Source organism: Catharus ustulatus, chromosome 7 (assembly GCF_009819885.2).
Source record: "Catharus ustulatus isolate bCatUst1 chromosome 7, bCatUst1.pri.v2, whole genome shotgun sequence".
Taxonomy (NCBI): Eukaryota; Metazoa; Chordata; class Aves; order Passeriformes; family Turdidae; genus Catharus; species Catharus ustulatus.
This window is the reverse complement of record NC_046227.1, coordinates 4,954,413-4,980,519: the sequence shown is the minus strand read 5'-3', so window position 1 is coordinate 4,980,519 and position 26,107 is coordinate 4,954,413. Positions and strand designations below refer to the sequence as shown.

Genomic DNA, 26,107 nt, shown 5'->3' with positions numbered 1-26,107 from the left:
AGACGGCTGTTTGGGAAGTGCCTTTAATGCATACTGTGTGCTGCTGAGGAGGAATTAGCATCCAAAGGGCATGTTGGAATGCAGCTAACTTCGTATATTAAATGTCAAGAAATTACATGACTCAGGCTGCCCATTCTACCCCTGTTTGCAAAACAATTTTTTAGACATTTAATAGAAGATAATCTTAAAATATTGCAGTTGTTGCATGTTGTCCCTAATAGAAAGAACATTTCATAATGATACTTTGTGCATCTTGCTTAGAGCAAGCTGCTGATTTTTATAAATACTTGTCATTTTCCACTGAAACCTTTGGAATATCTGGTCCTTCTCTTTTATTTTTAATGCTTTCTTTATATTTCAGGAAAAAATTATTGCCTTTAAAAAATGGATTGTCAGCCTCTGTTTTTTTTATTGTTTGAGCTAATCGTTGTGATTTTAAAACACCATTCTGATTAGCGTGCTTTTCTTTCTTTTTTTCTGACTTTGCTACTGCCACAGAAGAAGTGTCTGCAAGGATAGTACAAGTAGTAACAGCTGAAGCTGTAGCAGTCCTGAAAGGTGAACAGGAAAAAGAAGCCCAGCACAAAGATCAGCCTGGATCACTACCTTTAGGTAAAATGAGACAAAGAATGTTCCAGGTATCCTTGTGTCTGCAAATGTCTGTATGTATATTAAAAAATGCAGTTCCAGCTGTGTACTCACATTGGTTATGGTTGTGGGTAAACCACAGGCACCATTGGATAAATGCTGGAACCACAGGATTATGGCAGGATCCTTGTATTCTTGGTGGCTATCTCATTCCCTGTTTGCTCTAACAGCAGTTCTCCAGCTTGTTTCTGACTCCAGCCCTGAGTGTATTTGGTGGTAGGGCTTGTCATCGTGTTGGTTGGGACTGTTTGTGTTCAGCCATGTACAACACGAAGGATTCATGTCTGAAGAGCAAAAAGTAGATTGATATATAAAAAGAAAGTGAGGTTTTGCTGGTCAAGTGGTAGCTGCTCAAATAGATGGAGGGGGGGAGCACCTCCAGGAAGCAGAAAGGAGTGGGGCACAGCAGGCTGAGAGCACCAGGCAGAGTGAGGGCAGATTGTGGAACAAGGAGTGACGTGGTAAAAGCAATTGGAAAGGGTAACAATGCCACTGGTCCATGCTGTGTCTCCATCCTCCCTCGTGTAATATCTCTGAAATACACGTGTGTGTGTGTGTTGTAACTATAAAATAAGGTAGGTATACAACCATTTGTACCTAAAGTGCTTGCTCCTTGCCAGAAAACTTCTGCAGTAGCTCAAAAACATGTACACCAAAGGCCAGAGAAAGGACACACTCCATCTTGAGGTAAGGAAGCCTGTCCTGGGATGGATTCTGCTGAGTGCATGTTCATTGTGATTAAATCAAAACAATGCCTGCAGTGTTTTCCCCACAGGTAATCTGTCTGCTTTGGTGTGGTGCTTGGCTCTTGCCTAGGAATGAAAGTCAATGAGTAATATAGAATATTTGTTGGAAATTTGGTTCCCACGGTTTTTGTTTTATTGAACTAACCTAGAACTGCAGCAGGGGGATGTGTTGCTTGGTAATTCCCTTCTTTGCAGAGACTCAGTTTTACATGGAAGACCCCAATTCTCCAAATCACTCAGGCCTGGGAGAGGTAAAATGGGTATTCAGTTCCATCTAGTCAGATAAGTAATTTAAAAGACATTGGGAGAAGTATGTCTTCAGTTAACAACTGTTGGTGTTACAGTTCCTGTGGTCAGATGCATTGTGTGGGTTTATAAATACTCTGTCCCTGGACAGCATATCTTAAGGACAAGCCACATATGGTCTTCACCAAATCACATTGAAATCAATAGGAGGAAGCCTGGAAAATTCTGCTGGGGTTTGAAAGTGGCCTGGGAAGATGCCCTGAACAGTAAACTGAGATCTGAGTGTTGGAAGGTGCTGTTGATAAGACAGACCTGTTAAAACAGATTTGTTTGGGTTTGTTTTTTTAAAACACTGGTTAAGCCCCAGGAGTGGATCTGTTTTTAAAGAAAAAAAACCTCTCAAAGTGATTGGTATGAGATCAAATGCAGAGGTTATGTTGAGTTCATTTAAGAAGCTTGTTTAGGATTCCATCATGCTTGAAGTGCAGTAATTGAAAAAAAAATCATTTGTTTTCAGCATCTGGTCTCATGACTGGGAATGAATGCAAATCCCAGTCCAAGTGCATCTAAGTTTTCACTGTACCTTGCTCAGCTGAATCACTGTTATGTCAAAGCTGATATAAGTTCCCTGTGCTGATATCTTTTAGACAAGGAATATTTGCATGTGTTCTGTGATTAACTTTGAACTCAGCAGAAGAAAAAAATGTGTGCAGAATTGAGTTTTTCATGTACTCAAGGTGGATTAAAGGGCCAGTTTCTGATAACTGGTGTGAATTTATAATACCTCTGTGCTCATATGCTTTTCTGTGGTTGCCTTGGGTGACTGAATGATTTTTAAGAGGCAATACTGATTTAAAACAGTATCTTGTATTTGCTTTTTATATTGTACTCTAAAACCAGAATTTTGTTAATAATCCATACCATTAGAAAACAAATCAAGAACAGAAGAATAAATCCTTCTATTTTAATTTCAAAAGTCCATGTATTCTGCAAGAGCCTGCCTAAAAGTCTGGCAGGCATGAGTTCCCATCAGATAATTCCTCATCTGGGCAGAACAGGCTGACTGCAGCTTATATCATGTATTGGTCTTCCTGGAATTAATGACTGTATCTCATTTTCACTGTTTGATTTCTAGCAGTTGAAGAGTCAGCCAACCTGCCTCCTTCCCCACCTCCATCACCAGCTTCTGAGCAGACTGGAGTTCTGGAGGAAGGTAAGGGTCTCCTGGACATTGCAGTGCAGAGCTGTCAGCAGAGGAGTGAGACATGAGTCTGAAGGATGGGGGAATCAGAAAATGGAGATAGTTCTCATGTGAAAAGATCAGGCATTCTCAGCGATAACTCCCCATCTGCAAACCAGCTGCAGTGCATGGATGAGGTAGACATGTGCACAAAGGTAACTGAGGGATATGCCAAGTACATCCATGCTGAAGAAAAAGAAATAGTGTTGCTCACTTTTTTGTCTATTGTATGCAATATGAGCCAAGGTGTCTGCTGCTCCAGTGTGATCCATACCAAAACTACGACTAAGTATAGGTCATCTTTTATTTCTTGATATGTGTTTGGCTGCATTTTTAAAATTACCATTGCCTTTTGGTTTGCAATCTTAAATGCATGAAAGCAAGGAGATTCAGAGCTGGATCATTTCTTTGGCCCTTGACCTGTAATTCACGCTCCAGTGCCTGCATGTATTGGAAGTTCTGTACACAAAGTGCAGCAGTCACATTCTAGTCTTACAAAGCAAATTTCTGTTCTGTTCTGCACAAGAATTCAGTTTCAGTAGCCTGTGATCACTGCATTTTCCTCCTGCTGAAATCTCTTCCAGCAAAGAACTGAAGTGCTGGCTTAATGTTAAGCAGAGGCCTAAATCCCAGTGAAGCTGCCGCAGTGTAGGCGTGTGCAGGAATGCTTTGTTCAACAGAAGACGACTGCTGCATCAAGGCCAGCAGGATAGGGAGACAGCAGGGTGTTCAAATTGAGCTGCATCATGGGGATAAGAAGGAAGGATTTGGGTTCAGAATCTCCAGGGAGCTGTCAGTTGAGCTCTGCCATGTCAGTGACATTTTTCTGTGTCCAGCGTTTCTTTCAGCGTTTTCACTTTCTTTCTGTTGCATAAGTGCATGAAAATAATTTCCTATCATCTGCTGAACAAACTTTGTTGGTATTTTAACACAGAGCCTCTATGAATTTTGCTATTTCACATGCTAGCTTACTCTGACTCAGTTTATGGGGACACCGCAATTAGGCATGTTCCATCATGCACTCATTTTTGACACAAATTACAGGCTGGGTTAACAACAACATTTGTCAGTCTGCTCTACTGGAAGGGCCAATTTGGTGTGGTTAGTAACAGTTATAAAGAACTGGAATAGTTGATCGTTGTTATTTAAAAAAAAAAACCTGCCTGTTGTGTGTTTAAAAAATAATACAACAGTTCCTAGACTCATCACACAGAGGTAATGGCCATCAAAATTAATAACTGAAAAGAGAACTGGTAAAGCATTAGCAAAGGTTTGTAGAATTGTTACCAGGTCTTTATCACTATTTTTAATATATAATTCACTTGACTATTCCTGTGTATACTTTTTGATTTTTTCACATCACAGTAAAGACCTTGTTCTTCTGCTTCAGGCCAATATCAAGGCTCTTCCATTAGCCTCAGGTTTAGGTTTGGCTTTGTGTGCTGCTTGTATCAGCTGCATAATTGCATGTATTTTAGGATTTTATAAAGTATTTCTATTAGTTAATTGACAGGAGATTGTAGATGGTCCCCATAGCAAATGGAAAGCATTTTGCTAGTTGCAGTAGCACAGGAAGGTGGCAAAACACTCTGCAACTTGAGATTATTACCCACTGCCAGACTGCAATTCCCAGCTGTGCAAATGACTCAGCAAGTCCCTTAACATTGTTGGTTTTCTCTTTCCTTGTATGTAGAATTGAACTAATATAATAGCACTTACCCTGCAGAGGTGGTTACAAGGACCCAGGACAGTGTTTGGAGGATTTTTAGATGATTTTCACAATGTCATGGGTTTTAATAACTTTCAAATTGTTTTCTTTAACATTAGTCAAAAGGGACTTTTCCACAACATGGAAGATTTTGATTCAGTGCTTCATGTTTAAGAGACAATGGCTGGTTTGTAAGGGAAGTATGGATACAAGTGGTGTCCTGAGTCTTTAATGAACTGTGCTGGAAGCTTCTTGGTTATGTCTGGCTCTCAAACAGGAGCTCACACAGAAAGAACTTGGAAATAATTTCACCAGAAATTTATTCTGATGCTTTTTACCAAAATATCAGGGTTGTCAGTTCAGTGTAGTAAAAATGGTAGTAAAAATCTTGTGCTCTGTTCTGTATTAGAAGATACAGTCCTTATTTTCTGTGGGTAAGTTCAGTTTTTGCTGACCTGAGTGAGCCAGACCTGTCAATTTTATTCAGGCAAAGTTCCCATTCAGAAGAGTTTGCCTCAGTGGGGTTTGACCCAGTTTTACTGTACTTGTTTAAATCTCCAGTTCCCTATACCATCTGGCTATCCATCCTCATGCATCTTTACATTGTCTGTCTTTCTGCTCAGTAAAATACTTTTATTAATTTATTGAACAAAAAAGGTGAGCACTTGGTGTATCTGCCTCAGACCTTTTTTTCCCCTTCTCCTAGAAGCTTTTCCTAATGCACTTGTCAGTGTGTGCCACATTGCTTTGAATCCAAGAGACTTCTTCAGTCAGTGTAGGAAGGAAATCACTGTTGTAGACTGACAAAGGTGGATGTGGCCAGCCATGCAGCAAACACAAATTAAAAGAAAAAAAAAAGAGGTAGGAAAGACAGAGAGGTTTGTGGGTCAAGTTTATTTCATGAGAGGAGTCGGTTGGATGTAGGTTTCTTTGATTTGGCTGCAGGAAAACATTCAAATGAACCTGTCCCTTTTTACTGCTGCAAAAGGTAAGAGAACTGATTTGCCTTATTGAAATTATTATATTTATTTAAACTATAATAACATAATTTTGTTCAGGAAATGAAATTCTCCCTAGCACCCTCTAATCCTTTTATCAGTTGTATCTGGTCATGCAGGACTGACATAATACTCTAATTTCTTGGCATTTCTTTTGTGTTCTGAGCCTTTTGATGATGGTCAAAAATGTCTTCATGTAAGAAAAATTTAAACATTACAGGATAGAAAGGTGCCTCTGATGGACTGTGTTCCACTTTGAAATAAGGCAGTTAGCCTTTATATATCAAATCAGAATGTTTTGTAAACTAAAAAGAATCAAGTGTTATATGAAAATGGGTCTGTGGATGGTGAAAATTGCTTCTTGAAAGGCATTCTCAAAATATACAAGGAAAGTAAAGCAGAATTAGCCTTTGTGAGAAGTGATTTTAATCTTGAACTTAAAATGCATTAGGGATTTTCCCATGCTTTGAAATTGAAAAGATTAGAAGGGACTATAATAACAAAGGATTTTTCTTGTTGCTGAAATAAAGGCATACCCTCCTTAGAAGACATCATTATCCTGTTAATGAAATTATCTGCATTAATTCTGAAAATATCTTTATTCAAATTGATATAAAACCAGTGTAAATCTGTAAAATAGCCACAGATGTAACAGCCCCAACCAGTCCCAGGCTTTGCACTCCTGGTGATTTTGGACCATCCCAATAGCATGTATTAAGCGTTTTTACTGCTGTCAGTTCCTGCAGTTTTAAGGAACAGAGGCAAGGCCTCTGTTTTCCTGCCTAAAATCTGTTCAGAGCCTATGAAGAAGAGATTTTCAGCCTTGTTTGCAATGGTGTAAAGTCCTGGGATTTTACCTTCACTCTTGTTGATGCATAGCTGGAAGGAGAACCTCCTCTCCTGTGTTCAGTTTCTTGACCCTATCAACCTTCCCTTCTTTTCTTCATGTTGTCCCAGCTCCAGCTGAAGAGGTGGCAAGTGCTTCTGCTCATTCAGCTCTTGTCTTCAGTAATTCCTGGGCTGGTGCAAAGGCACCCTGCAGAGAAGGGGGAGTTGAAGTTTGGAACCTTCTTGGATTTAGGACTGAGTTGATTCCTGGTATCTCTGTGACCTCACCTCCTGTAATTTGACTTTTGCAAACTCTGAGCCCCCTCAAATCTGTTAGAGAATTTTGCAAATGTTTCTGGAAATTTCTGATTTCTTCTGGATAAGAAATCCACAGGTTCTGCACTGCAAGTAGATTGAGATGATTTCCTGCAACCTTGCTTCTGGCTCTGAAGTAGTAGGGAAAAATGGGAAGCTTGGGCACAACACTGTGCTTAGCATTTCCTATTGCAGTGCTCTGCAGAGCTTCCTGCTTGGCAGAAGTGGCTTGCCAGGTTATCCTTCCACCTGCCTCTTTTAATATTGCATAAACCCCTGAATATGGGGGTTGGATTCCACTACAGAAGAGAAGCAGCCAAACTACTGGGTGCTCTTTGTTCCCTGAAGGAAACTCTGAATACAGTTCTCCTGACTGAGTTCCATGTGTGGTCTTTGTGTCCCAGCCAGCCTCAGCGCTGGCACCAGTCTTAAACATGGGTCATCTTTCTTTTGCAGGGCTGTGATCCATATAGAAGTTGCTAATATTGATATTCCTTACTACTTTTACTTCCTTTTGGGAGGTGATTGAGCCTGAATGGGTTTCTCCTACAGCAATCCTTCCCCAGGAAGAAGAAATCCATGCCATGACATTACAGGACACTTGATCCAGTTACTCGAGGAAGCAGCGGAGCTTTTTGTAAAGACACAGAGGTTGTTTTGTCACTGTAGAAAGAAGCTTAAAACTTACTGTTGTTTGCCAGAAAGCACCTTAGAACTCTTATAAATGGGATTGTTTTGGATCAAGATTGTTTCCAAGGCTTGGGCAATGCACAGTTAGGGTAACACTCCTGAGCCATCTTGTTTTGGCATCTCACAATGAGATCTGTTAACACTGCCTGTGTTAAAGCATTGCTTTCTGACTTAGTGTTTTGGATCTAAGAGTGAAAGTTTTGGAGACTCTGGGGGAAATCCTGTGAGTTAAAATTGCCTTTAGAGAGACCAGGGATACAAAGTATGGACTTGTACTTGAAGCTGGAAATCCAGTGGAAGAGCTGCAGCTGCTTAAGGCACCCTGTGAATCAGCGTTCATCAAACTACCAGTTGTCATACACTGAAAATGGACTTAAACATCTTTTCTCTAGCACTAGATGTTTAGATTTTCATAGTGCTATTTGTGATGAGAGGACTCAGCCTACAGGAGTTCCCAAGTCTCCCCTCTAGGCTTGTAGGGATGAGGGGTAGACCAGGCATTTTCACTGGGTACTGTTATTTTTCTTTGTCTTGCAAAAACAAACTACCCCTCCCTGTACTTGTCAGTAGCTGGTGTAGTCCTGCTAATGTGATTTTCTGCAAGGCTACAGTGATGGAAATAAACTTGTCATTCCAAAGCATTAGCAATCACCGAGGTGGGAGCTAGTTCACCCATGGAAACATGACACAACAGCATAAAATATAGGACTAACAGAGACTGCTGTGAGCAGCAATTTGTGGCCTTTATCAGGGAAAAAAAAAAGGTAGCTAAATGTTTGGAGAAGGGGTTTTTTGTTGTTTAAATGCTTTTTATTTATAGGGAAAAGAAAAGTGGGAATTCTGAAACAATTAAAAATAAAGCCACAACTGGCCAAAATCTGAGCTGGTTTTCTTTTTTAATTAAAGAACTTTTTTAATTTTACACTTTTGAGTACTAAATCTGATGACTACATGGAATACAACTGTGTCAGAACACTTCAGAGGTTTTTAGTTCAGTCAGGTGTATAATACATATAGATATAGTGTGAGTTGTGAGGTTTGTGCACAGCATGTGTTCTAAGTTAGTGTGTAGTTTTGAAATTAATTCCTAGGACTGGTTTCTGATGTTGGTAAAACCAGTAGAAAGATCCAGGTACATGGTCCATGTGTTAAAATGCACAACTGCCTCATTCCTCCATCCTGCATTAACCCATAGCCTGGCTGGTGTCATCCCCTCCAGCATGACATGGCTGGTGCTGCTAAAGCATGTGTCCATCCTGGTTTATTTTTCCTGTGTCTGTCTGTCTGTCTGTCTGTCCTGCAGCCTTTGTCTGTGTGTCTGTTTGTAGATGCAGGGGCGGAGGATAAGGTGGGGCTGCTCCAGCAGTGCCCCAGCAGGCAGTGGCGTAGGCACCTGGCCCCCTCCATTTCAGTGTCTGTGCCCCAGGAGGAGCCCTGCAATTCGGATGAGGAGTACTATGAACACCCTTTGTTCAGCTCAGAGTGGACTGGCCCTAGTACACACCCCAGTGCCACAGTGAAGAGCACAGAGGTCTTGTTGGGCCATGATGAAGGTGAACTGAGCATGGTCCCATTTGGTTCCTCTTCCCCTCCACTCACCTGCCATCCATTCCATTCTTTATGTGCCTGGGATTGCTGCCTTCTGGGGAGGGAAACCTAGCTGGATTTTCTCCCCAGATGGAAGTGACACCCCTCCAAGAGTCTCTCCATGTCTAGGAAAAGCTGCAGCATGAGCAGCTCTGGGGTCAGTGTAACTGTGGTTCCCACTTAAATCAGGGCTCTTGTTCTTCAGGCCTGGCTTATAGCAGAAGTGAAAGGAGCAGCAAGTTAAAAGAACTGGAAACTAATTTGTTCTTTGTGCCAGGGAAACACTGCCAAGAACAGTATGCAGAGTAGGCCAAAATATTGCTACTGAAAGTAAGTAGTTGTTTACACAAAGGGGGAAAAATATGTCTATACCAAAGATAGCCCTGGAAGAACTTTAATTCTCCAGCAGGTGAAATAAGTTTTACACAGGTGTACACAGGTAATTTCAGGCCATGTTGGGTCATGTTTGATTTCCAGTTGTTTTGTGGACACACTCTATTTGCATTGTGCCAACTGACTGCAAACATGGGGGGAAAGAAAGCCTCTCTGTACCTCCTGTTTCTATGACCTGAGCACATCAGTAAAGTAGGATTTTGTCAGTAGGGGCTATGTAAAAGTAAAATGAAGGAAATCTTTTTTCAGTGACGAACAGAACAGCTGACTTCTCAAAGGTGAAATAGATGATGTTTCATTTCACAGCACTCAGTCTTGGAAGCTGAATTAAAAAATAGTACCAGATCCTCTAAAGGTTTGTATCCCAGGAGGATGGAGCTGTCTTCCTGGAACTGGTCAATGGTTCATTTTAAGGAAAGCAGAGTTGTTCAGAATTAACAGGATAATTACAGAAGGAAAGCCTAATTCTGTAACAGCATCAGTAGGAGATCAGCACTGGTAATTGAAGAATGTTCATGTCAGCATGTCTAACCAAAGGTAGGGAGATGGAAAAATCACAGGGGTAGCCTTACTTTAGCTGTGTGCCTATAGCTGTACATAACAGCCTGATTAGTTCATGGGCAGCTTCCTTTTCACATATCATCTGCCTCTGGTAAAAGTGTAAGCTCTCAGGACATCTATGTGGGGGAGAAAAAAGAGGCTTTCCTTAGCATTTTTTAATTGAGAGGGGTGCAGCTATAAAAGTACATAAAACCAGAAAAAAGAAAAGTAAAGCAAGTGATTCAAGTCAGGATCTTTTGTAGCTGGAGACCTGTTGTCCTGCAAAGCTGCTTTTACACTCTGCCCATGCAAGTGTAGTGCAAGTAAGTATTTCTACAATGCTCAGGCGTTGGTCCAGGTCTGATTCTGAATCTTCTGGCTTCTGTTCATTTAAGATACAGTATCTAACCTTAACTATTTTATGTTATTAATAATTTGTTTTTCTTTACACAGTGATACTTTCTCAGCCTTAAATGTTCCTTAAATCACTTTTTTAAGGCCGTAGCTGAAACAGATGATTGATTTTCACTGGTTTTCACTGGGCCAATCTCAGGAGAAGAACAGAGCCCTTGCAATTCCAAGAGGCTGATTATAGCCACTTCCAGATTTGAAACTGATTTTTTCTAGACCTGATTCAGCCAAGTACTTCATTATGAGACACATTTTAAACTCAGGGATGTCATCAGGCCTGCCTGCAGCATGGCTGCTGGTCAGCTCATTGAGTATGTTGCTGAATCAAGGGATTCACACTTAATCCTAACTTTTTACCAGAGGGAATACTAACAGCGCACAGTAATTTTTTGTCTTGAGTAGCAGTGGCAAGAGTACAAGCCTGGAATGGAGATTTTTCTAGTAATTCTTCTGCCATGGCACAAGCAAAGACTGTTCTTGATTCTACTATACTGAACCTAACAGCCTGTAGACTGAGTGACATGTTTTAGAAATTTGGATGAACAAATAGTTATATTGCATTCATTGGTTTCTTTGACTTAATTGATGATGAGGAGCCTGGGGATAAGTGGGGAAACAGCAAAGACAATGAAAGGTCCTCAGTTAAAATAGTGATTTTCACATACAGATTTCAGATGCCAGACAGTGCAAGGGACAAATAGTTTATAAATCCATTCAGTGTAGGAATCTTGGCAGATACCTTGCAAAAACCATTAATTACTAGCCATGCATAAGGCCTGTTCGTGAAAGTTCTCAGTATTTTGCTAAATCCAGGATTCATACAATAGGTTGACTTGCTGGCATTCAGCAGTCTGTGTTATCAAGGTCAGTGGAAAGAAATCAATGCCTGATACCTTCCTCCACCTCAGCTGAATGTCTTGTACTGGACTAAGCAGCACATTTATTAGAAAATGTCAGTGTACTTTGAGCTTATTGATGCATTAGTGTTGTCAGAGCCATCCATCATTCCATTCCATCTCCATTTCCAATGACTGTTTGGCCCAGTGTCATCCTTGGGAGAGGTTTGCCTGTAAAACACTTTCAGCTCTCATCTTACAGCATAAACATGCTTGTCTGGGGGAGGCAGGGTTTTGGTTTGTTTTTTTCCCCTAAGGGAAATTCAATTCCTTGGTGGCTGAAATGAGCTGGATACTGGCAGTCCTTTACAGACTTAAATCGAAAATATTGAGCTGAAAGGGTTATGTAAATGCAGTCCTGAAAGGGTTATGTAAAAGCAATCCTGCTCAGCTGTGGGCTTGGTGGTTACTGTTGGTGTTGATGTCACCTGTTTTTTCCATCCCCAAGAAGAAGAACCAGTAAAGAGTCCGATGGCTGTGGAAGTGAAACCTGCTGCTCTGCCTGCAAAGCAAGTGGGGAAAGAGCAGAGGCCCCTTAGGCCTTTGGACCAGGCAGAGTGCCCCTGTGAGGGTCACTGGGATTCTGGTCCAGTGTGTCATGAAGCCAAAGTGCCAAGTGTGGCATCCAGCAGAGAGAGTGTGACCTTTGTGGTGGGAGCACTGCTGAAAGACACACCCCCTTCCTTGGCTGAGGAAGGCGTGTCCTCCCTAGGTTTGCATGTGTTGGCTGCCAGCAAGTCCTTCTCCAGCTTTCTCCAGTGCTTTCCAAGCCTTGCTTCATTTTCTGTTTTTCCCATTTATTAGTATGACTGCTCTTGTTACTGTGTAGTGGATAATATGATTGTGTAGGTGCTGTATGACAACATGGGTTCCCACCGCTGGGCTGATTCCTGAGTTTTTTACTTTGCCATGATAAAATATGCTTTGCAGCTAAGCTTATTCCTCTGTGTAAGCCTTTTTTCCCCATCTCAGATGTGTTTGCCAGTCACATTGCTAATCTATGTACTTTTTTTTCTTTTTGGTGCAGAGGTTCATCTGCATTTCTTTCAAACAGCAGATTTGCCGCCTTTGACTATGACATAAAGATGCTTAAATTGCAGAAATGTTTTCATTTGCAGTGTGCAGGTTTTTTGTTTGGTTGGTTTGGTTTTTATGTGTGTGCTTCAGTGCATTCTGGTTTAGCTTCCTTAAAGCTATTGCTTCTTATATCATACCCTTGTCATCCATTGCAATCCACCCCTCCTCAATCATTGCCAGAACTCTTATTTTTTGTGTGTGTCACCTTACTACAAATGTTTAACCCTGCTGGAGTGCCCTTCTTAGGCAAAATCTCCATCACTTCCACTGGGATGTTTACCTTCAAAGTGAAGGTTAAGACTGGGTGAAGTTTAGACTTAATCTCTGAACAAAATATTTACCGCAGTCGTCTTTCCATACCCAAGAACTAGGCTTCAGTGTTTTTCTTTTAATGCTATTTCTCTTCAGCCAGTGGAACAAGGTGCAAAGACACCTTGTGTGGAGTAGTGATGTACCCACTCCCTACCTGGCTAAGAAATGCTGCATTTAGGAGGCTTGTGTTCTAAATGATGCAGCTGAAGTACACTGAATTCCTCTGGCAGTCAAAATATGCTTTGATGCCATTGGATAGCAGAATACATGGAGAAGAGCAGTATCTAGCTATTTCATTTCAGTGACATCAGCCCAATGGCCATGCTTTATGCTTCATGGGGATTGCAAGTCAGTCACCAAATGTAAAAATAGAAAGCAGCAAAATTACTGTAGATGTAGATTTCTGGTTTGGTTACCTGTAGATTTTAGAATGGCAGTTGCTTTTTTGACTCTGTATTAACATACTTTGATACTAATTGTTCTAAAAACAGATTCATCAAAGCAAAAAGATAGCTCCATGGAAATTCAGAGTTGGCCCAATGCTAGTTGTAACAAGCTTTAGAAAAAACACCTAAAAACTATTTTACAGATTAGTGCAGAAAGGTATGCCACATTCTCCAGTCTTTCTCTTCATATTTTCCATTATAGGAAGATTTAAATGCCATAGGACTCATTATCTTCCACAAGACATTAAAAAAAGATCAAGCTAGTAATGATTAACAGAGTGGGTATTAAAAAAAGCTTAACAAGGTATTATTACTCTGAAAATAAAGTGGCAGAGTATAACAGTAGCCTTTTTAGTTTCAAATTAAATTAATTAGGGCCTGATCTAGAGTCACAGAAACATGCCAAGTATTATTTGACTTCAGCTACAGCTGTAGGTGACTGGCCCTTTTGAAGACCAGACCTTCAAGGTCTGGGAGTATTAATAGGTCTGTTGATGATTTCTACATGCTGGTTTGGTGACAGCAGTGAGATTTTGGTCATTGGACAAAGAGTGAGTGTTGTAAGCTGGTACAGTTAAAAAACCAGCCTCTTCTGGAACTTGCAAGACCCTTTGCAGGCATTATCTCTAGGCTGCATGTAGAAGAAAAATATATAAATATGCATAGAAGTGTATCTATGCTTTAAATATCAGCAGCACACAAAGGTACTATTGATTCCTTTAAGGTTGCAGACTAAACTAACATAAGCTACAGAGTGCAGCAAGCTTCTGATGAGGTTATTTGTGGGTTTGCTGTTGTATACAAATCATGAAGACAAAGAATATACATGAAATCATCTCATTTCAGTGCTCACATTTATATGTTTACAACTCACATTTTCCTTATAAAACCTTATATATTGATAGGAAACTAGTATTTAATACTTTAAAGCAGATTTCTAGGTGGATGCCTTGCTGCATGCTCATATCTTCCTCCCTTTCCATTCCATCATTCATACCAAAATGTTGTAAGCAACATGACTGCCTGCCTGTAAGTGCTTTAAATAATTTTGCTATAAAACCCAAACAAACTACTTCAGATTTACTTGCAGCCACGAAGATGGAATTCCGTGTCCAGGAGGGCACATGCCCTTTTGCAGCAGAACCATTAGACACAAAGCAGCGTGAATCTGGGAAAGACAGTAAGACTGTTGAGCAACCTAAATATGATGCCTTAGTCCCACAGTCAGCAAAAACAGAGGCTGCAGATAAAAAGGATTCAGAGAGCAAAGACAAAGAAAAAATTCTTTCACCTCCATCAGAATGGATCTTGAAGGCTGATTCACAGAAGAAAGGGGAAGCCAGTTTTGCAGAACCTGCTGCTAAGCCTGCTGCAGCTCAAGAGCAAGAGCACTTATCTCAGCTGCCTGAAGAGAGGACTGCAGGTGTGCCCTCATCAGCTGACCAAGTCATGGCTAGCAAATTTCAAGACAACCTCAAAGATATCCACGGTGGTGCCATCAGCCATGGTGAAAGTTTTCTATTGCTACCAGAACCCAAGGCAGAAGCAGCCAAAATTGAACTTCTTTCAGGCCCATTTCCTGCTCTCCCCCAGGAGCTTTCACTCAAAGACAGTTTCAAAATATGTCAGGATCTTGCTGACCAACTGTTTGCCAAAGATCTCAGTAAAGATGAACAGATCCACAGAGACAGGACATTTTCTCTACCAGAAATCTCAGCAGTCACTGTAGATGGATTGAAAACTCCAAGCACCCCAAAAATCCCTCCATGGGGAGAGGAAAAGGACATGACTAAGGATGAGAGTGATGAGGAAGAAAGGTATGACTTCTTTGATAAAGGAGAGGCTCGAATATTAGATGATAGTAAAATTACCACAAAATCAGAAGTTAAGACACTTTCCCTAGAGAAAACAGACTTTCAAAAGGATGGTGAAGCTAAAAAGTCACCTGATGCTCTCAAAGCAGAAAAAGAAACGGACCAAAGTGGGCTCTCAGCAGCAGCAGATGTGAAGACGGAAGCGCAGCAAAGCACACAGGTACCCTCAGCTAAGTTAAGCCATGAACTGATCCCTGAGAAAAAAGTAGAGCACCCTGATACCACTCAGTTATCCAGAGAAACAGAGAAAGCTCCTGAGGCACCATGTTTAACCACTGAGAAGACTCCTACTCTTGAAGCTTCTCAAGAGAAAGATGTTAAAAAAGATACTGAGGAGAATAAGACAAGTGTTTCAACTGCTCATCAAATAAAAGAAGAGGAGGATCAGTCAGGAATGTCCAAGTATTTTGAAACCTCTGCTCTGAAAGAGGAAGCCTTCAAAGCAGATGGTCTGAAACAAAGCAGTGATTACTATGAGCTGAGTGACACTAAAGAGAGTAAATATGAACCCTATCAGAGAGGTCGTCTAATACCTGAAGATGAAGAAGGGGAGGAAGAGGAAGAATTCAGTCAGCAGCATCGTGAGATGGGGTACAGTACCCTGGCTCAGAGCTATGTGCCAGACTCATCTGAAGAACCGAGTTCTCCAACAGAAAGAATGTTCACTATTGACCCCAAAGTCTATGGGGATAAGAGAGAACTTCACAGTAAAAATAAAGATGACCTAACTCTGAGCAGGAGCCTGGGACTTGGGGGGAGATCTGCAATTGAACAGAGAAGTATGTCCATTAACTTGCCCATGTCCTGTCTGGATTCAATAGCCCTAGGATTTAGTTTTGGTCGTGCACATGATCTCTCTCCCCTTGCTTCAGATATTCTAACTAACACTAGTGGAAGTATGGATGAAGGTGATGACTACTTGCCAGCAACCACACCAGCACTGGAGAAGGCCCCCTGCTTCCCCATTGAGAGTAGAGAAGAAGATGAGCACATAGAAGAAGAAAAAGTAACGGTAGAAGAAAAAGTCCAGCCTGAGACCTTGGCTGAACCATCTTTCCAGGCCAAAGATTACTACAAAAATGGGGCTGTCCTGGCTCCTGACCTGCCTGAAATGTTAGACTTGGCAGGGACGAGATCTAGATTAGCCTCTGTGAGTGCAGATGCTGAGGTGGCACAGAAGAAGCCAGTTCCTTCTGACACTGTGGTGGAAGACAGCAGCACAGCTCTGCCACCTGTGACAAACGAAAACCACGTCATTCTAAAAGCTGAAAGTCAGCTGGAAGACTTGGGCTACTGTGTTTTCAATAAGTACACAGTACCACTCCCTTCTCCAGTTCAGGACAGTGAGAATTTAACAAGTGAAACCTGTCCCTTCTACGAAGGCACAGATGAAAAACTGAGACGTGGCCTTGCTCCTGACTTGTCCTTAATAGAAGTGAAGCTGGCAGCTGCTGAAAAATCAAAAGAAGACTTCCTCAGTGAAAAAGACTTAGGTCAGCATGGTGAGTCCATTCTAGTGAGGGACTTTGAGGAGGAGAAAAAAGAGAAACTGGATACTGTGCTGGAAAAAAGTGAAGAACAAGTTGACTCTAAAGAGGTCTGTCCCATTAAAGGAGCAGAACCAGAGAAGACAAGAGCTGAGGCAGTGTTAGAAAGGAAGGAAGAAAGTATGGCTAGTAAAGCTCATTTACCTGCTGAAACAATGTATGACAGAATTTCTGCTTCAGAGCTAGCAATAGAAAAGGATTCTGTTTGTTTGTTGATGGAGAAGGAGAAGACTCTCAGTGTTGTTCCTGAAATAGCTGAGATAGAAGCTCCAGTTAAACCAGATTACAATGCTATTAAGCACGATATGGAGGTAGCTGCAAGGAGAGCTGACCAAGAATATCAGAGTAAGTTAGAAAGTAAAATTAGTGAGGCTGTTTCACTTCCTTTAGGGATGGACAAAACCTCTCTTAAAAAAGCAGAACCTGAACCCAAAGACACTCAGCAGAAAGAGGAGACTGTCTTCTCCAGAGAAGCAAAGGATGCAGATCTGCTTTCCAAGACCGAGCCTAGTTATGTGAAGGACAGCACCAAACTGTCAGAGACAGAAATTAAGGAAAAAGTACCTAAGCCAGATCTGGTACATCAAGAGGCAGTTGATAAGGAGGAATCTTATGAATCTAGTGGAGAGCATGATCAAACCCAAGAAAGTTTGAATGGAGAATCTGTGAAAGCAGAGGATACCAAAGCAGAACATCCAAAACCTGCCATGTCTGGGGAAGAGATGCCTACACAGTTACCAGCTAAGGAGACTTCTGTAGAGCTCCTCTTTCCAAAAGCTGAGCCTCTCCGGGAGGAGCCTGCTGAGATTCAGATGGAGAGCATACCACAACTTACTGAAGGAGCTGAAGAGACTCCTGATACAGCTGTGAAACCTATGGAAACCCAAAAGCTGCTGCCATGTGAACTGGCAGCTGGGGCCTCGAAAGGGGAAGAATATGAGGAAGAAGAGGTGGAAGCAGGACAAGAAGCAAAAGAAGAGGATAAAGAGCATCTCGTATCAGAAATGCCCCCCGAATTTGGCAAGCCTGCTGCAGAAGAAATGGGAGCCAAGGGTAGCCCAGAAGCAGTGCCTGAGCTGAAAGGCATTATTGAGTCAGTGGTGACAGTGGAGGATGACTTTATCACAGTGGTGCAGACAACAGTTGATGAGGGTGAATCTGCTTCTCACAGTGTGCGCTTTGCTGCTACTCAGCAGGAGGACATTGAAACAGGAGACTCCCAGGCTGAAGAGGAGCTGGATGTTGAAGAAGTGGAAGTTGAGCCCAAGGAAGGCTCCCGAGAGGCTCCTGCTTCGCCCCAGAGAGAAGAAATCCTGCTCACTAACTACAAAACAGAGACGTGTGATGATTACAAAGATGAAACAACAATTGATGACTCCATCATGGACACAGACAGTCTCTGGGCAGACACTCAAGGTGTGCATTATCCTTTCTGTTTTGTCTATTGAATATTTTTGCTTCCAAATCCTAATGATTGAAAAGCAAAATTATTGCAGTTATAACAGTAATCCCAGCATGTTTCAGAGAAATGGTAAAAATAGTTTGCTTTTAAAAAATTAATCATCTGCTGTGTCATCAACTATTTTTCCCCGCTCCTCTGAAGTACTGTTAACATTTGTTACTAATCTTTTGTTTGTTGTTGTAATTTGCTCTGATCCTACAGATGATGATAGGAGCATCATGACTGAACAGTTAGAGACTGTTCCTAAAGAGGAGAAAGCAGAGAGAGAATTGCGAAGATCATCTCTTGATAAGCATAAAAAAGAGAAACCTTTTAAAACTGGGAGAGGCAGGATTTCTACTCCTGAAAGGAAAATAGCTAAAAAGGAACCTAGCACACTCTCCAGAGATGAAGTGAGAAGGAAAAAAGGTTCATTTCACACTCCTATTACAATTTGTTTTTTTAATTTTCTTACTATTTTACAATACTATCTGGTTACTCTGTTGTGGATTATGTGTACCATGACATCGTTAATGGTAGTGGTTTTTTATGAGATGTTGTACAATTGTGTGAGAAGCCATGACCAAGGCTCACTGCTCCCCTGGTCCTATTTCCTTGTAGACATCCCCACTGATCACTGGGTAATGCATCTGAGCCAATGCATCAGTGCTCCCCCTCTTCCAAACCAGGATTTGTTCCCCTCAGAAGAAGCAATGCGTTGGGTTGGAGCTGTGGGGCAGTGGGCCTGACACTTGATGTGTATTGATCATACAAAATGGTTTGCTGGGTTTTTTCTGATTCTGTGTTTCTGTGTTCTTTTTGTCCATAGCAGTGTATAAGAAAGCTGAACTTGCTAAAAAAACTGAAGTTCAGGCCCACTCTCCCTCCAGGAAAATAATTTTAAAACCTGCTATCAAATATACTAGACCAACTCATCTCTCCTGTGTTAAACGGAAGCAGACAGGTGACTGCGTTCTGTTCAGTTATGCAATGTGGCTGGCAAACATAGACTTTTTCTTTTGTAAATCTCATAGCTCTAGCAGCTTCTCTGTTTTTTTTTTTCCTCCAAGAGTATCAATCTTCACAAACAGTATTGCTTTTTTTAGTGTTTTGTATCATTTTTCTTTTATTCTTTCTTTCTTGGTATTTGTTTGCTTGTTTGATGGAGGCCATGATCATGTGTGCTTGTCATTGCTTGGGCCTCCAAGTGCTGTGGTTGTAACTTGGCATCATGCTTAGAGTGTGGTGTTCTAGGAATCTCTACTCATCTTTTTTTTTTTTTTTTTAAATTTTAAGTTATGCATTTTTTTTTTCTGGTGGGAAAATGTTGGCAACTTAAACCATGGTATGCATTTCCATTATTTTGCTTTTTTACTCTCTTGCATAATAAGAAGTGTTTCAGACTTGTATTTTGTTTATTGATGTTAACTGCATTGACAATTCCCAATCTGTCACTGATGTTTATGCTGTACAGTCAAAATCCACAGGGAGAATCCAGCCACATGCAGCATGGAGCTGAGAGAGAAGAAATCTGGGCTCACACTGCAAAATGCATTCCAAGCAAAAATCTTAATATTTGGTAGAGGAAGATGAAAGGAAGAAAGAAATGATTCCTGTTACGACTTCATAGGTGTATCATTATTTAGAAGACCAAAATAACTCTTCCAGCATTTTCACATATTATTCATGGTTCCTGTGAGTTCAAAGTGGAAGGATGAGCATCTTGATTTTCATTGTGATCTTAAAAAAAACCAAACTGCTAAAAGGGGCCAGGTTTTCTGTCATGTAACGTAGCCACGTGCTCTGGTTGTTGGAACTAGGGCTAATAAGAGAAGAGCCATGCACAGCAATGCAGAAGTGCATAGGCATCTTCTCACAACCTAGAAATGACCAGGAAGATTCATTACCCATCATATGGTTAAACCAAGCAGTACTAAAAGTGTCCCTGAGCAGTCATTGCCCTGCAGTTTTGCACCAGTCTCTCCTGTTGTGAATGTAGCCCAGCCCCAGCAGGGAGGTCTGAGCAGTGAAAAGGCAGGAAGAGGATGCTTCCATTAGAGCAGCTTTAGCATCATGCCTCTGCTCTATGAGGTGTGGATTGTATCCTGGCTGTGTTCCATTAGGACACCAGAACTAACAATCCCATCCCCTTGCTCCTGTCAGAATCTCATCCTTTTACTTCCCCTTCTCAGGAGAAATGGAACCAGGAAAGGAAAGGCTGCTTCAGTCCCCTCTCTGTTGCAATGATGGCTCTTCCTCAGTTTGCAGCTTCTGGGCTGTCCTAACTTGCACTCTGAACCAGAACTACCCAAGAGGGAGGAATTTTTAAAAATAGTTAAAACATTTTTCCTTGCTACCTCTTGCTGAAGCGCAGCTTGATAACTCAGAAGTTACAACCCACAATCCACATGTTCTTTCAAAAACCCCAGGGGTTTCAATAAGCTGTGGACATGGGTGGGGGGAAGGCACTGGCTTTGTAGTGTTCTCAACTTCACCTACACTTCTACAGCTGTGTGGTCAGTGCTGTCATGCCCTCAGGTGCAGTAGCACTGCCTCCTCTGAACTCTTCTGACCTGTAGGATCCCAAAGAGAACTGAGTCATACCAGTGGGCATGGATGAGGAAATCTGCCCTGTGCCTGAAACATGTCCTGCCTTGGCAAATCTCAGAGGTGTTTTTCTCTCTCACTGCAATACATAGTAAGCAGATGTATTAGTCAAGGTGAGAAATAGAATACAAAAATTACCTCCCTTACTTAAGTCCTCCCTTATTTAAGTCCTGAGGTAAAGGGCAACCAAAATGATGGACCCAGATTGATCATAAAACTTTCAGAAACGGGATTTGAACTTGGAGCTCTAAAGTAGATGAGCTAGAACCATGCCAGGAAGTGCTCAGAAATATTTTATAGAATGTTTCAGCACACTCATTGTGGCTGGAAAAATTACAGTGTGCCTTATTTTCTTCCATCTCCCATTTTTGTACTTCCTGATGGGACATGGGGGGAGACCATAAGAAAGACTGCAGTGCTGGTGGTCACTTGTTAATTTACATATCCCTGAGCTTGAATGTGACATCCAGGACTCTCCAGGATATGGAATCTAGAGGGACATTGTCTCTCTCCCATTTTCTTTTTATGTGAAATATAGCACCTTTTCTTGAAGCCAGTTTTGACTGTCAGTGCATCCTGTTTGGAGTGATCTTGTCAGCTTTAGTGATGCCTGGGTAATGAAGTCCCCCAAAAGTTCTTGGCAGTGTAGTCTACAGAGCTTTGAGTGAGTTGCAGTTAGAATCTCCACACTGCATTTATCATGACTTCAAAATGTAATATGTCCAGTCATAAGATACAGATGTCTACAAAAGAAGTTAATATTTGCTTTTATGTTTTGCACAATGGCCCTTTCCCCTAATGCCCCTCAATACCTGAAAAAAAATCCCCACATCACTGGTAAGCACTGGCAAATACCAGTAACTTACAGCACCATATCCATGAGGCAGGGACTGTTGTTTGAGAGACTTGTTCTTGCCATTGGAAAAGAAATTGCAAAAAGAAACTGATGAGAGAGTAGGGAAGTCTTTGCCTTGACTAGTGTAGCTCCATGAGTAAAACCCCCAGCCTGGCCTGTGTTTTGTTGGTGGGTGTGAGATGCTATTGCAGTTGTGTTTTCAGAGGAGTGCTTTTGGAGGCAAGGCCAGGACAATGATATGCTTCTGTTTCTTGTTTTCAATTCTGGGGTCACCCCCTGAGCTGAAACACATTTGTTATGTATTGAAGCCAACAGCAGGGCCTGTAGAAATCTTGTGTTCAGGTGGAGAAGTTGTGGTTGTTGCCAGGCTCATTGGCACAAGTGACACAGCTTTATTTGCACCTCACAGTGGTGACTGGTTAGGGTTGAATGCCAAGGGAAGGAGCAGAGAAGCTGTTTATGGTTATCTGGAAGAGATGGAAACCAGCCCGGAAACAGCAGTAACAGCTATGGTAAAGTGTGACACTGGAAGGCTCTGCTGTACTTACCTCTCTTAAAAATTCAGAACTGAAGTATACAGTTACATATTCTTTTCCTCCTCACAAGTTCTCTCTCCTACACCTTAGAGTAGAGCAGGTAGTGCAACAGAAAATCAGGGATAACGCCATCATGCCTAGAAGCTGCATTAGAAAAGAGAAAATTAACCTGTATGAGGAATTAGGGTTCGTTTTAGAGTTGGAAAATAATTGGGTTTATAGCAGAAGGTTGTGATTTGTGATTGCTGCCCTACTTCTGCTTTTACCAGGGGCATCTTGGCACAGGTGCCAGAAGATTTCACGTCTAGGTGTTAAGTGGCACATCACTTCTGAGGAAGCTAATAACCTGCTTTCCAAAAAAGCTTCCCCATCCAAAAACCAGTGTGCATGGATTTGAAGTCCAAGAGAAGGTTCTTACCTCAAACCATGTTGTATCATATAAATGCAATAATGAATTAACATTCTTGATGTCCAGATAAACCCTGAATTTGTAAATTCTTGAGAGCCTAGTTGACCATGACACGCTGACCTTGTTGACACATTAGGATGATAATTCAACAGTGAATCTCTCTCTTTCCATTATGAATGTTGGCTAATATTTTTGAAAGTGGTGACTATAGAGGCCTCTCTTAAAATTTTAATTTGTGGATGATTTAAAGGAGCCTGATTTTTAAGGACAGTCCTGAAAATCAGGACGCTAAGTTGTCTGAGGATTGACCAGAAACTCTTACATTTGTCAGCTATTTCTGGAACTTTCTTCTTTTAGTTTATAGACTTTTGGGAACATGAATACAAAATTTCATTTTGTTCAAAACACATGGAATACCATTTTACCTCAAGTAAGATGAATGCAGAAATTTTTTCAGGCAAGTAAATGTCTGCGTACGGTTCACTGAGGGTAATCCACAAAGTATTTGCTTTGCACAGTAGTTTCAAAGCATTTAGTTGGTTTAACAAGTGTACTAAATGGAAATGCTTATTATTATTGTCTTTAACTATCAAGTCTTTTTTTGGATTTCTCAGCAGCAGGTGGTGAAACAAACCAGGCTCCTGCTGTATTTAAACAAGCAAAGGAAAAACTCTCAGTGAGTAAAATCATCTTATTGTTCATCTTTACAATCTCCTTTTGCCCTTATTTCACATCTTTTTTGTGTTAATTCAGTGAGTAATTGTGTGTTCCATTTAAAATTTGTTCATCATATTCATTATTCATTTAAAAGGATAATTAAAACCACCTTTCCTGAATAACCTTTGAGGTCTAGTCTCAAGTGGTAGATGGTGACAGTCTGCAGATCCCTAGAGGGCACACAGACGGTTAGCATTTTGAGCCAGGCCATTCAGTGGGATAAGCTGCATATCTTGGCCCTTCCTGCAGCACCCAACTTGAATTGCCACCTAGATTGACTGCAGTGCAGGCAGAATCCCTCCCCCAGGAATGCTGGATGTCTCCTGGTGCCCCATTCCATAGCCCCGTGTTCTGCAGGGGCCATGCCTGCGTAGGAGTTACTGGCCAGCAGAATTTACATGTGATTTAATGCTTTCAGTATGGCCACTCCCTGGGCCACTCTGTGTGTTATAATCTGTCAGATAACAACCCTGCCTTGCCCTTGCTTTCAGCTGCTCTACAGCCTTCTCTGCTTCCTGTGTCTGCCTTGCTCCTTGCTGACCATGCACTGTTTCTGTCCCATCCCTCCAAAATCCCCAGGAAACCAACCTCCATTCACTCTCCCCTATGCAATTATTTTTTCCATGACAGTGACACATGCAAATTCCCATCTGCAGCACAGAACTTTGTCGTTGTTGTCACAGAATTATAGAATATGTGGCATTGTCATAAAATCATAGAACATGTTGAATTGTAAGGGATCCATCAGGATCATTGAGTCCAACTGTTGGCCCTGAGCAGGACTATCCCCCATCATTAACAATTTAGAATTTCTCTGAATTTTCTAATATATTTCCTGGTATATTCCATGGGTGATTTCTTTCAGTTGTTAAACCAGACTCTCAATTCTTTGGGGAGCAAAAAGCTCATGAAATGCTACACCTTGTTTATGAATCATAAAAAACTGGTAGTGCTGAGTGCAGTATCATCCATTGGAGGCTTTGGAGGAACCATGGTTTTTCAGGTCTGACCCATTCCAGCTCATACCTGGGAAACTATTAGAGCTTCTTTACAAGTACAGTGAGTAAGATAGGGGCAGGTTTCTGGGCTGAGTCTGAGCATGTTTTATTACTGTCTTTTTTTGACAGACCATCAACACTTGCACAAGGGAAGCCAATACTTGTCCATGTTCAGTTTTTATGGAGTGCTGTAGTACAAGCACTGCAAAATCATTCTGTGAAATTATCTGTCTGTATACCTTTCATATTCCTGCCCCTTATGTTACTGCACAGATCACAAAGCTGTCCCCTGCTTACTTTACCTGTTGCCTTGCCTCTCTGGTTGCCACACACACACACCTCTTGGACATTTTCTCTTCTGTGCCTTGCTTTTGCCTCTGCTTTTATAAAGCTCTCTCCCTATATTTGTTGTTTTGTTTCTTTGTGGTTTTCAGCTTTTATGTCCTTCAAGTGCAGCCTTTTCCTCTCCACTGGTAATGTTAGATCATCCAGCCTGGTCAGTTTTGTTATTGATGTTCAGACTGCAGTTTACACAGGACAAGTTCAGGAAAAGCTAAACAGTTCCATCTGCTGGAAGCAGCTGAGTACCTGCAGTTCACAGTGAGGTGATGAAAACCTGTGCCATGTGTTAGGAGCACCATGAAATAAAATGAGGGTTCTGCATCCCCACTTCAGTGATCCCTGAGTTTCAGTGAGAGTTACATAGATCTTTGTCCTCTGGACAGCTGACCCTCCCAGCAGCTTAAATTAAAACATAGGTCAGAGGTCAGATATTGCTAACAGAATCTGAGTTTTCCTGCAGGGATTGAGACATGGTTTCTTTTTTTGCTCAACCAGCTTTGCACAGATTCTGCTGCTATTACTGATGCTAAAAAGTGCCTTGTTACCTAAATAACATGGTGGGACTCTAGACGGTGATAATCAAAGCAGTAACTCAAGGTCATGCCTTTCCCCCACCTGTTCCATTGACAGATCTCAGTGTTGTCCATGTAGTCACAGAGGACACTGAGCAATATGAGTAAAAAGCATTTGCACTGTGATTAGAACCTTAATCTGTAAGAGTTTTTCAGTCTCATTATAGGGGTAATTTCTTCCATGCAAATTGAAAATGGTGAAAACCACAGAATGAAGATTTGGGCCTCAAGCAATGTGTGCTTAGTTCTATCTCTAGTTCAGAAAACCAGGTGAAAGGTGCTTGCAGAATGCCTGCTTCTTGGGACCACCCAACACAGATACCTGCTTCTATAGAGTTTCAGCATCAATAAATATCTTCATGGATTTCTAAACAGGATCCAAAGTTTCACAAATGGATGCAACCCATAAACTGAACTATGACATACCAGTCAAAGTCTGGAAGAGCCTTTGATTTGACAGAAACACATATTCTGTAGTTTCTGTGTAAAATAATTATTCACTAATTTTCTTCTGTTTGTTCTCAGACAGTAAAATAAGTATTTAAAAAGAAAGAGGCATAAATATATTGCAAAACTCATTATGGGAATATGTTCCTGTTAGTAAAGCACTTCCATCCTAATTTACTGTCTTGCTCCTTGTTCTGGAGGATGACACCCAGCAGAACTCCTCTCAGCTGTATTGTAGGACTGGAATTGCTTGTTACACAGTTCTGCACCTCTTAATCATGGGGTGGTGTCATGGATGACATTCAGCACACCACCCTAACTTTTCCATAGGCTGAGTATACAGCCTAAGCCAGAGGCCTGTCAGAGCTGGACAGCCCATTCTTTTCTCATTTTCTAACAAGGCACATTAAAAGCAACTCATGTACCTTTTCTGAATACTAGGAAAGTCCAGGTAATCAATTAAGATCAAATGCCAAGTTCAATGCTAAAGTTCAGTGCAAATCCCAGAATTACAGGCCCATTGGGATTGCTCCTATGTGTAATTTCATGAATAGAGAGAAAATCAGAACTACCAAGGTAACACCTGTTTAATTGCTCTTTGTTATATCAGTTATACCTGTGGAAGAAAAAAATAGTTCTTAAGCAAGTAGCCCTATTCTGTTTCAAGGAGATTCCTTTTT

General features: G+C 41.3%; 1 protein-coding gene across 49 annotated transcripts in view; it reads left to right on the top strand.

Moving 5' to 3' along the window:
- The window catches only part of MAP2 (microtubule associated protein 2), a 221,026-nt gene that overhangs the window by 171,935 nt on the left and 22,984 nt on the right, over positions 1-26,107 (top strand). For 21 of the 49 annotated variants that reach the window (XM_033064520.2, XM_033064522.2, XM_033064517.2 and 18 more), the window contains 7 exons: positions 499-612; positions 2,776-2,853; positions 8,748-8,972; positions 14,160-17,918; positions 18,166-18,372; positions 18,773-18,907; positions 22,966-23,027. In XM_033064520.2, coding sequence (XP_032920411.1) covers positions 499-612; positions 2,776-2,853; positions 8,748-8,972; positions 14,160-17,918; positions 18,166-18,372; positions 18,773-18,907; positions 22,966-23,027 — 4,580 coding nt within the window. The remainder of the gene's footprint in view (positions 1-498; positions 613-2,775; positions 2,854-8,747; positions 8,973-14,159; positions 17,919-18,165; positions 18,373-18,772; positions 18,908-22,965; positions 23,028-26,107) is intronic. The other 28 variants (XM_033064545.2, XM_033064534.2, XM_033064540.2 and 25 more) reach the window with 19 other exon arrangements.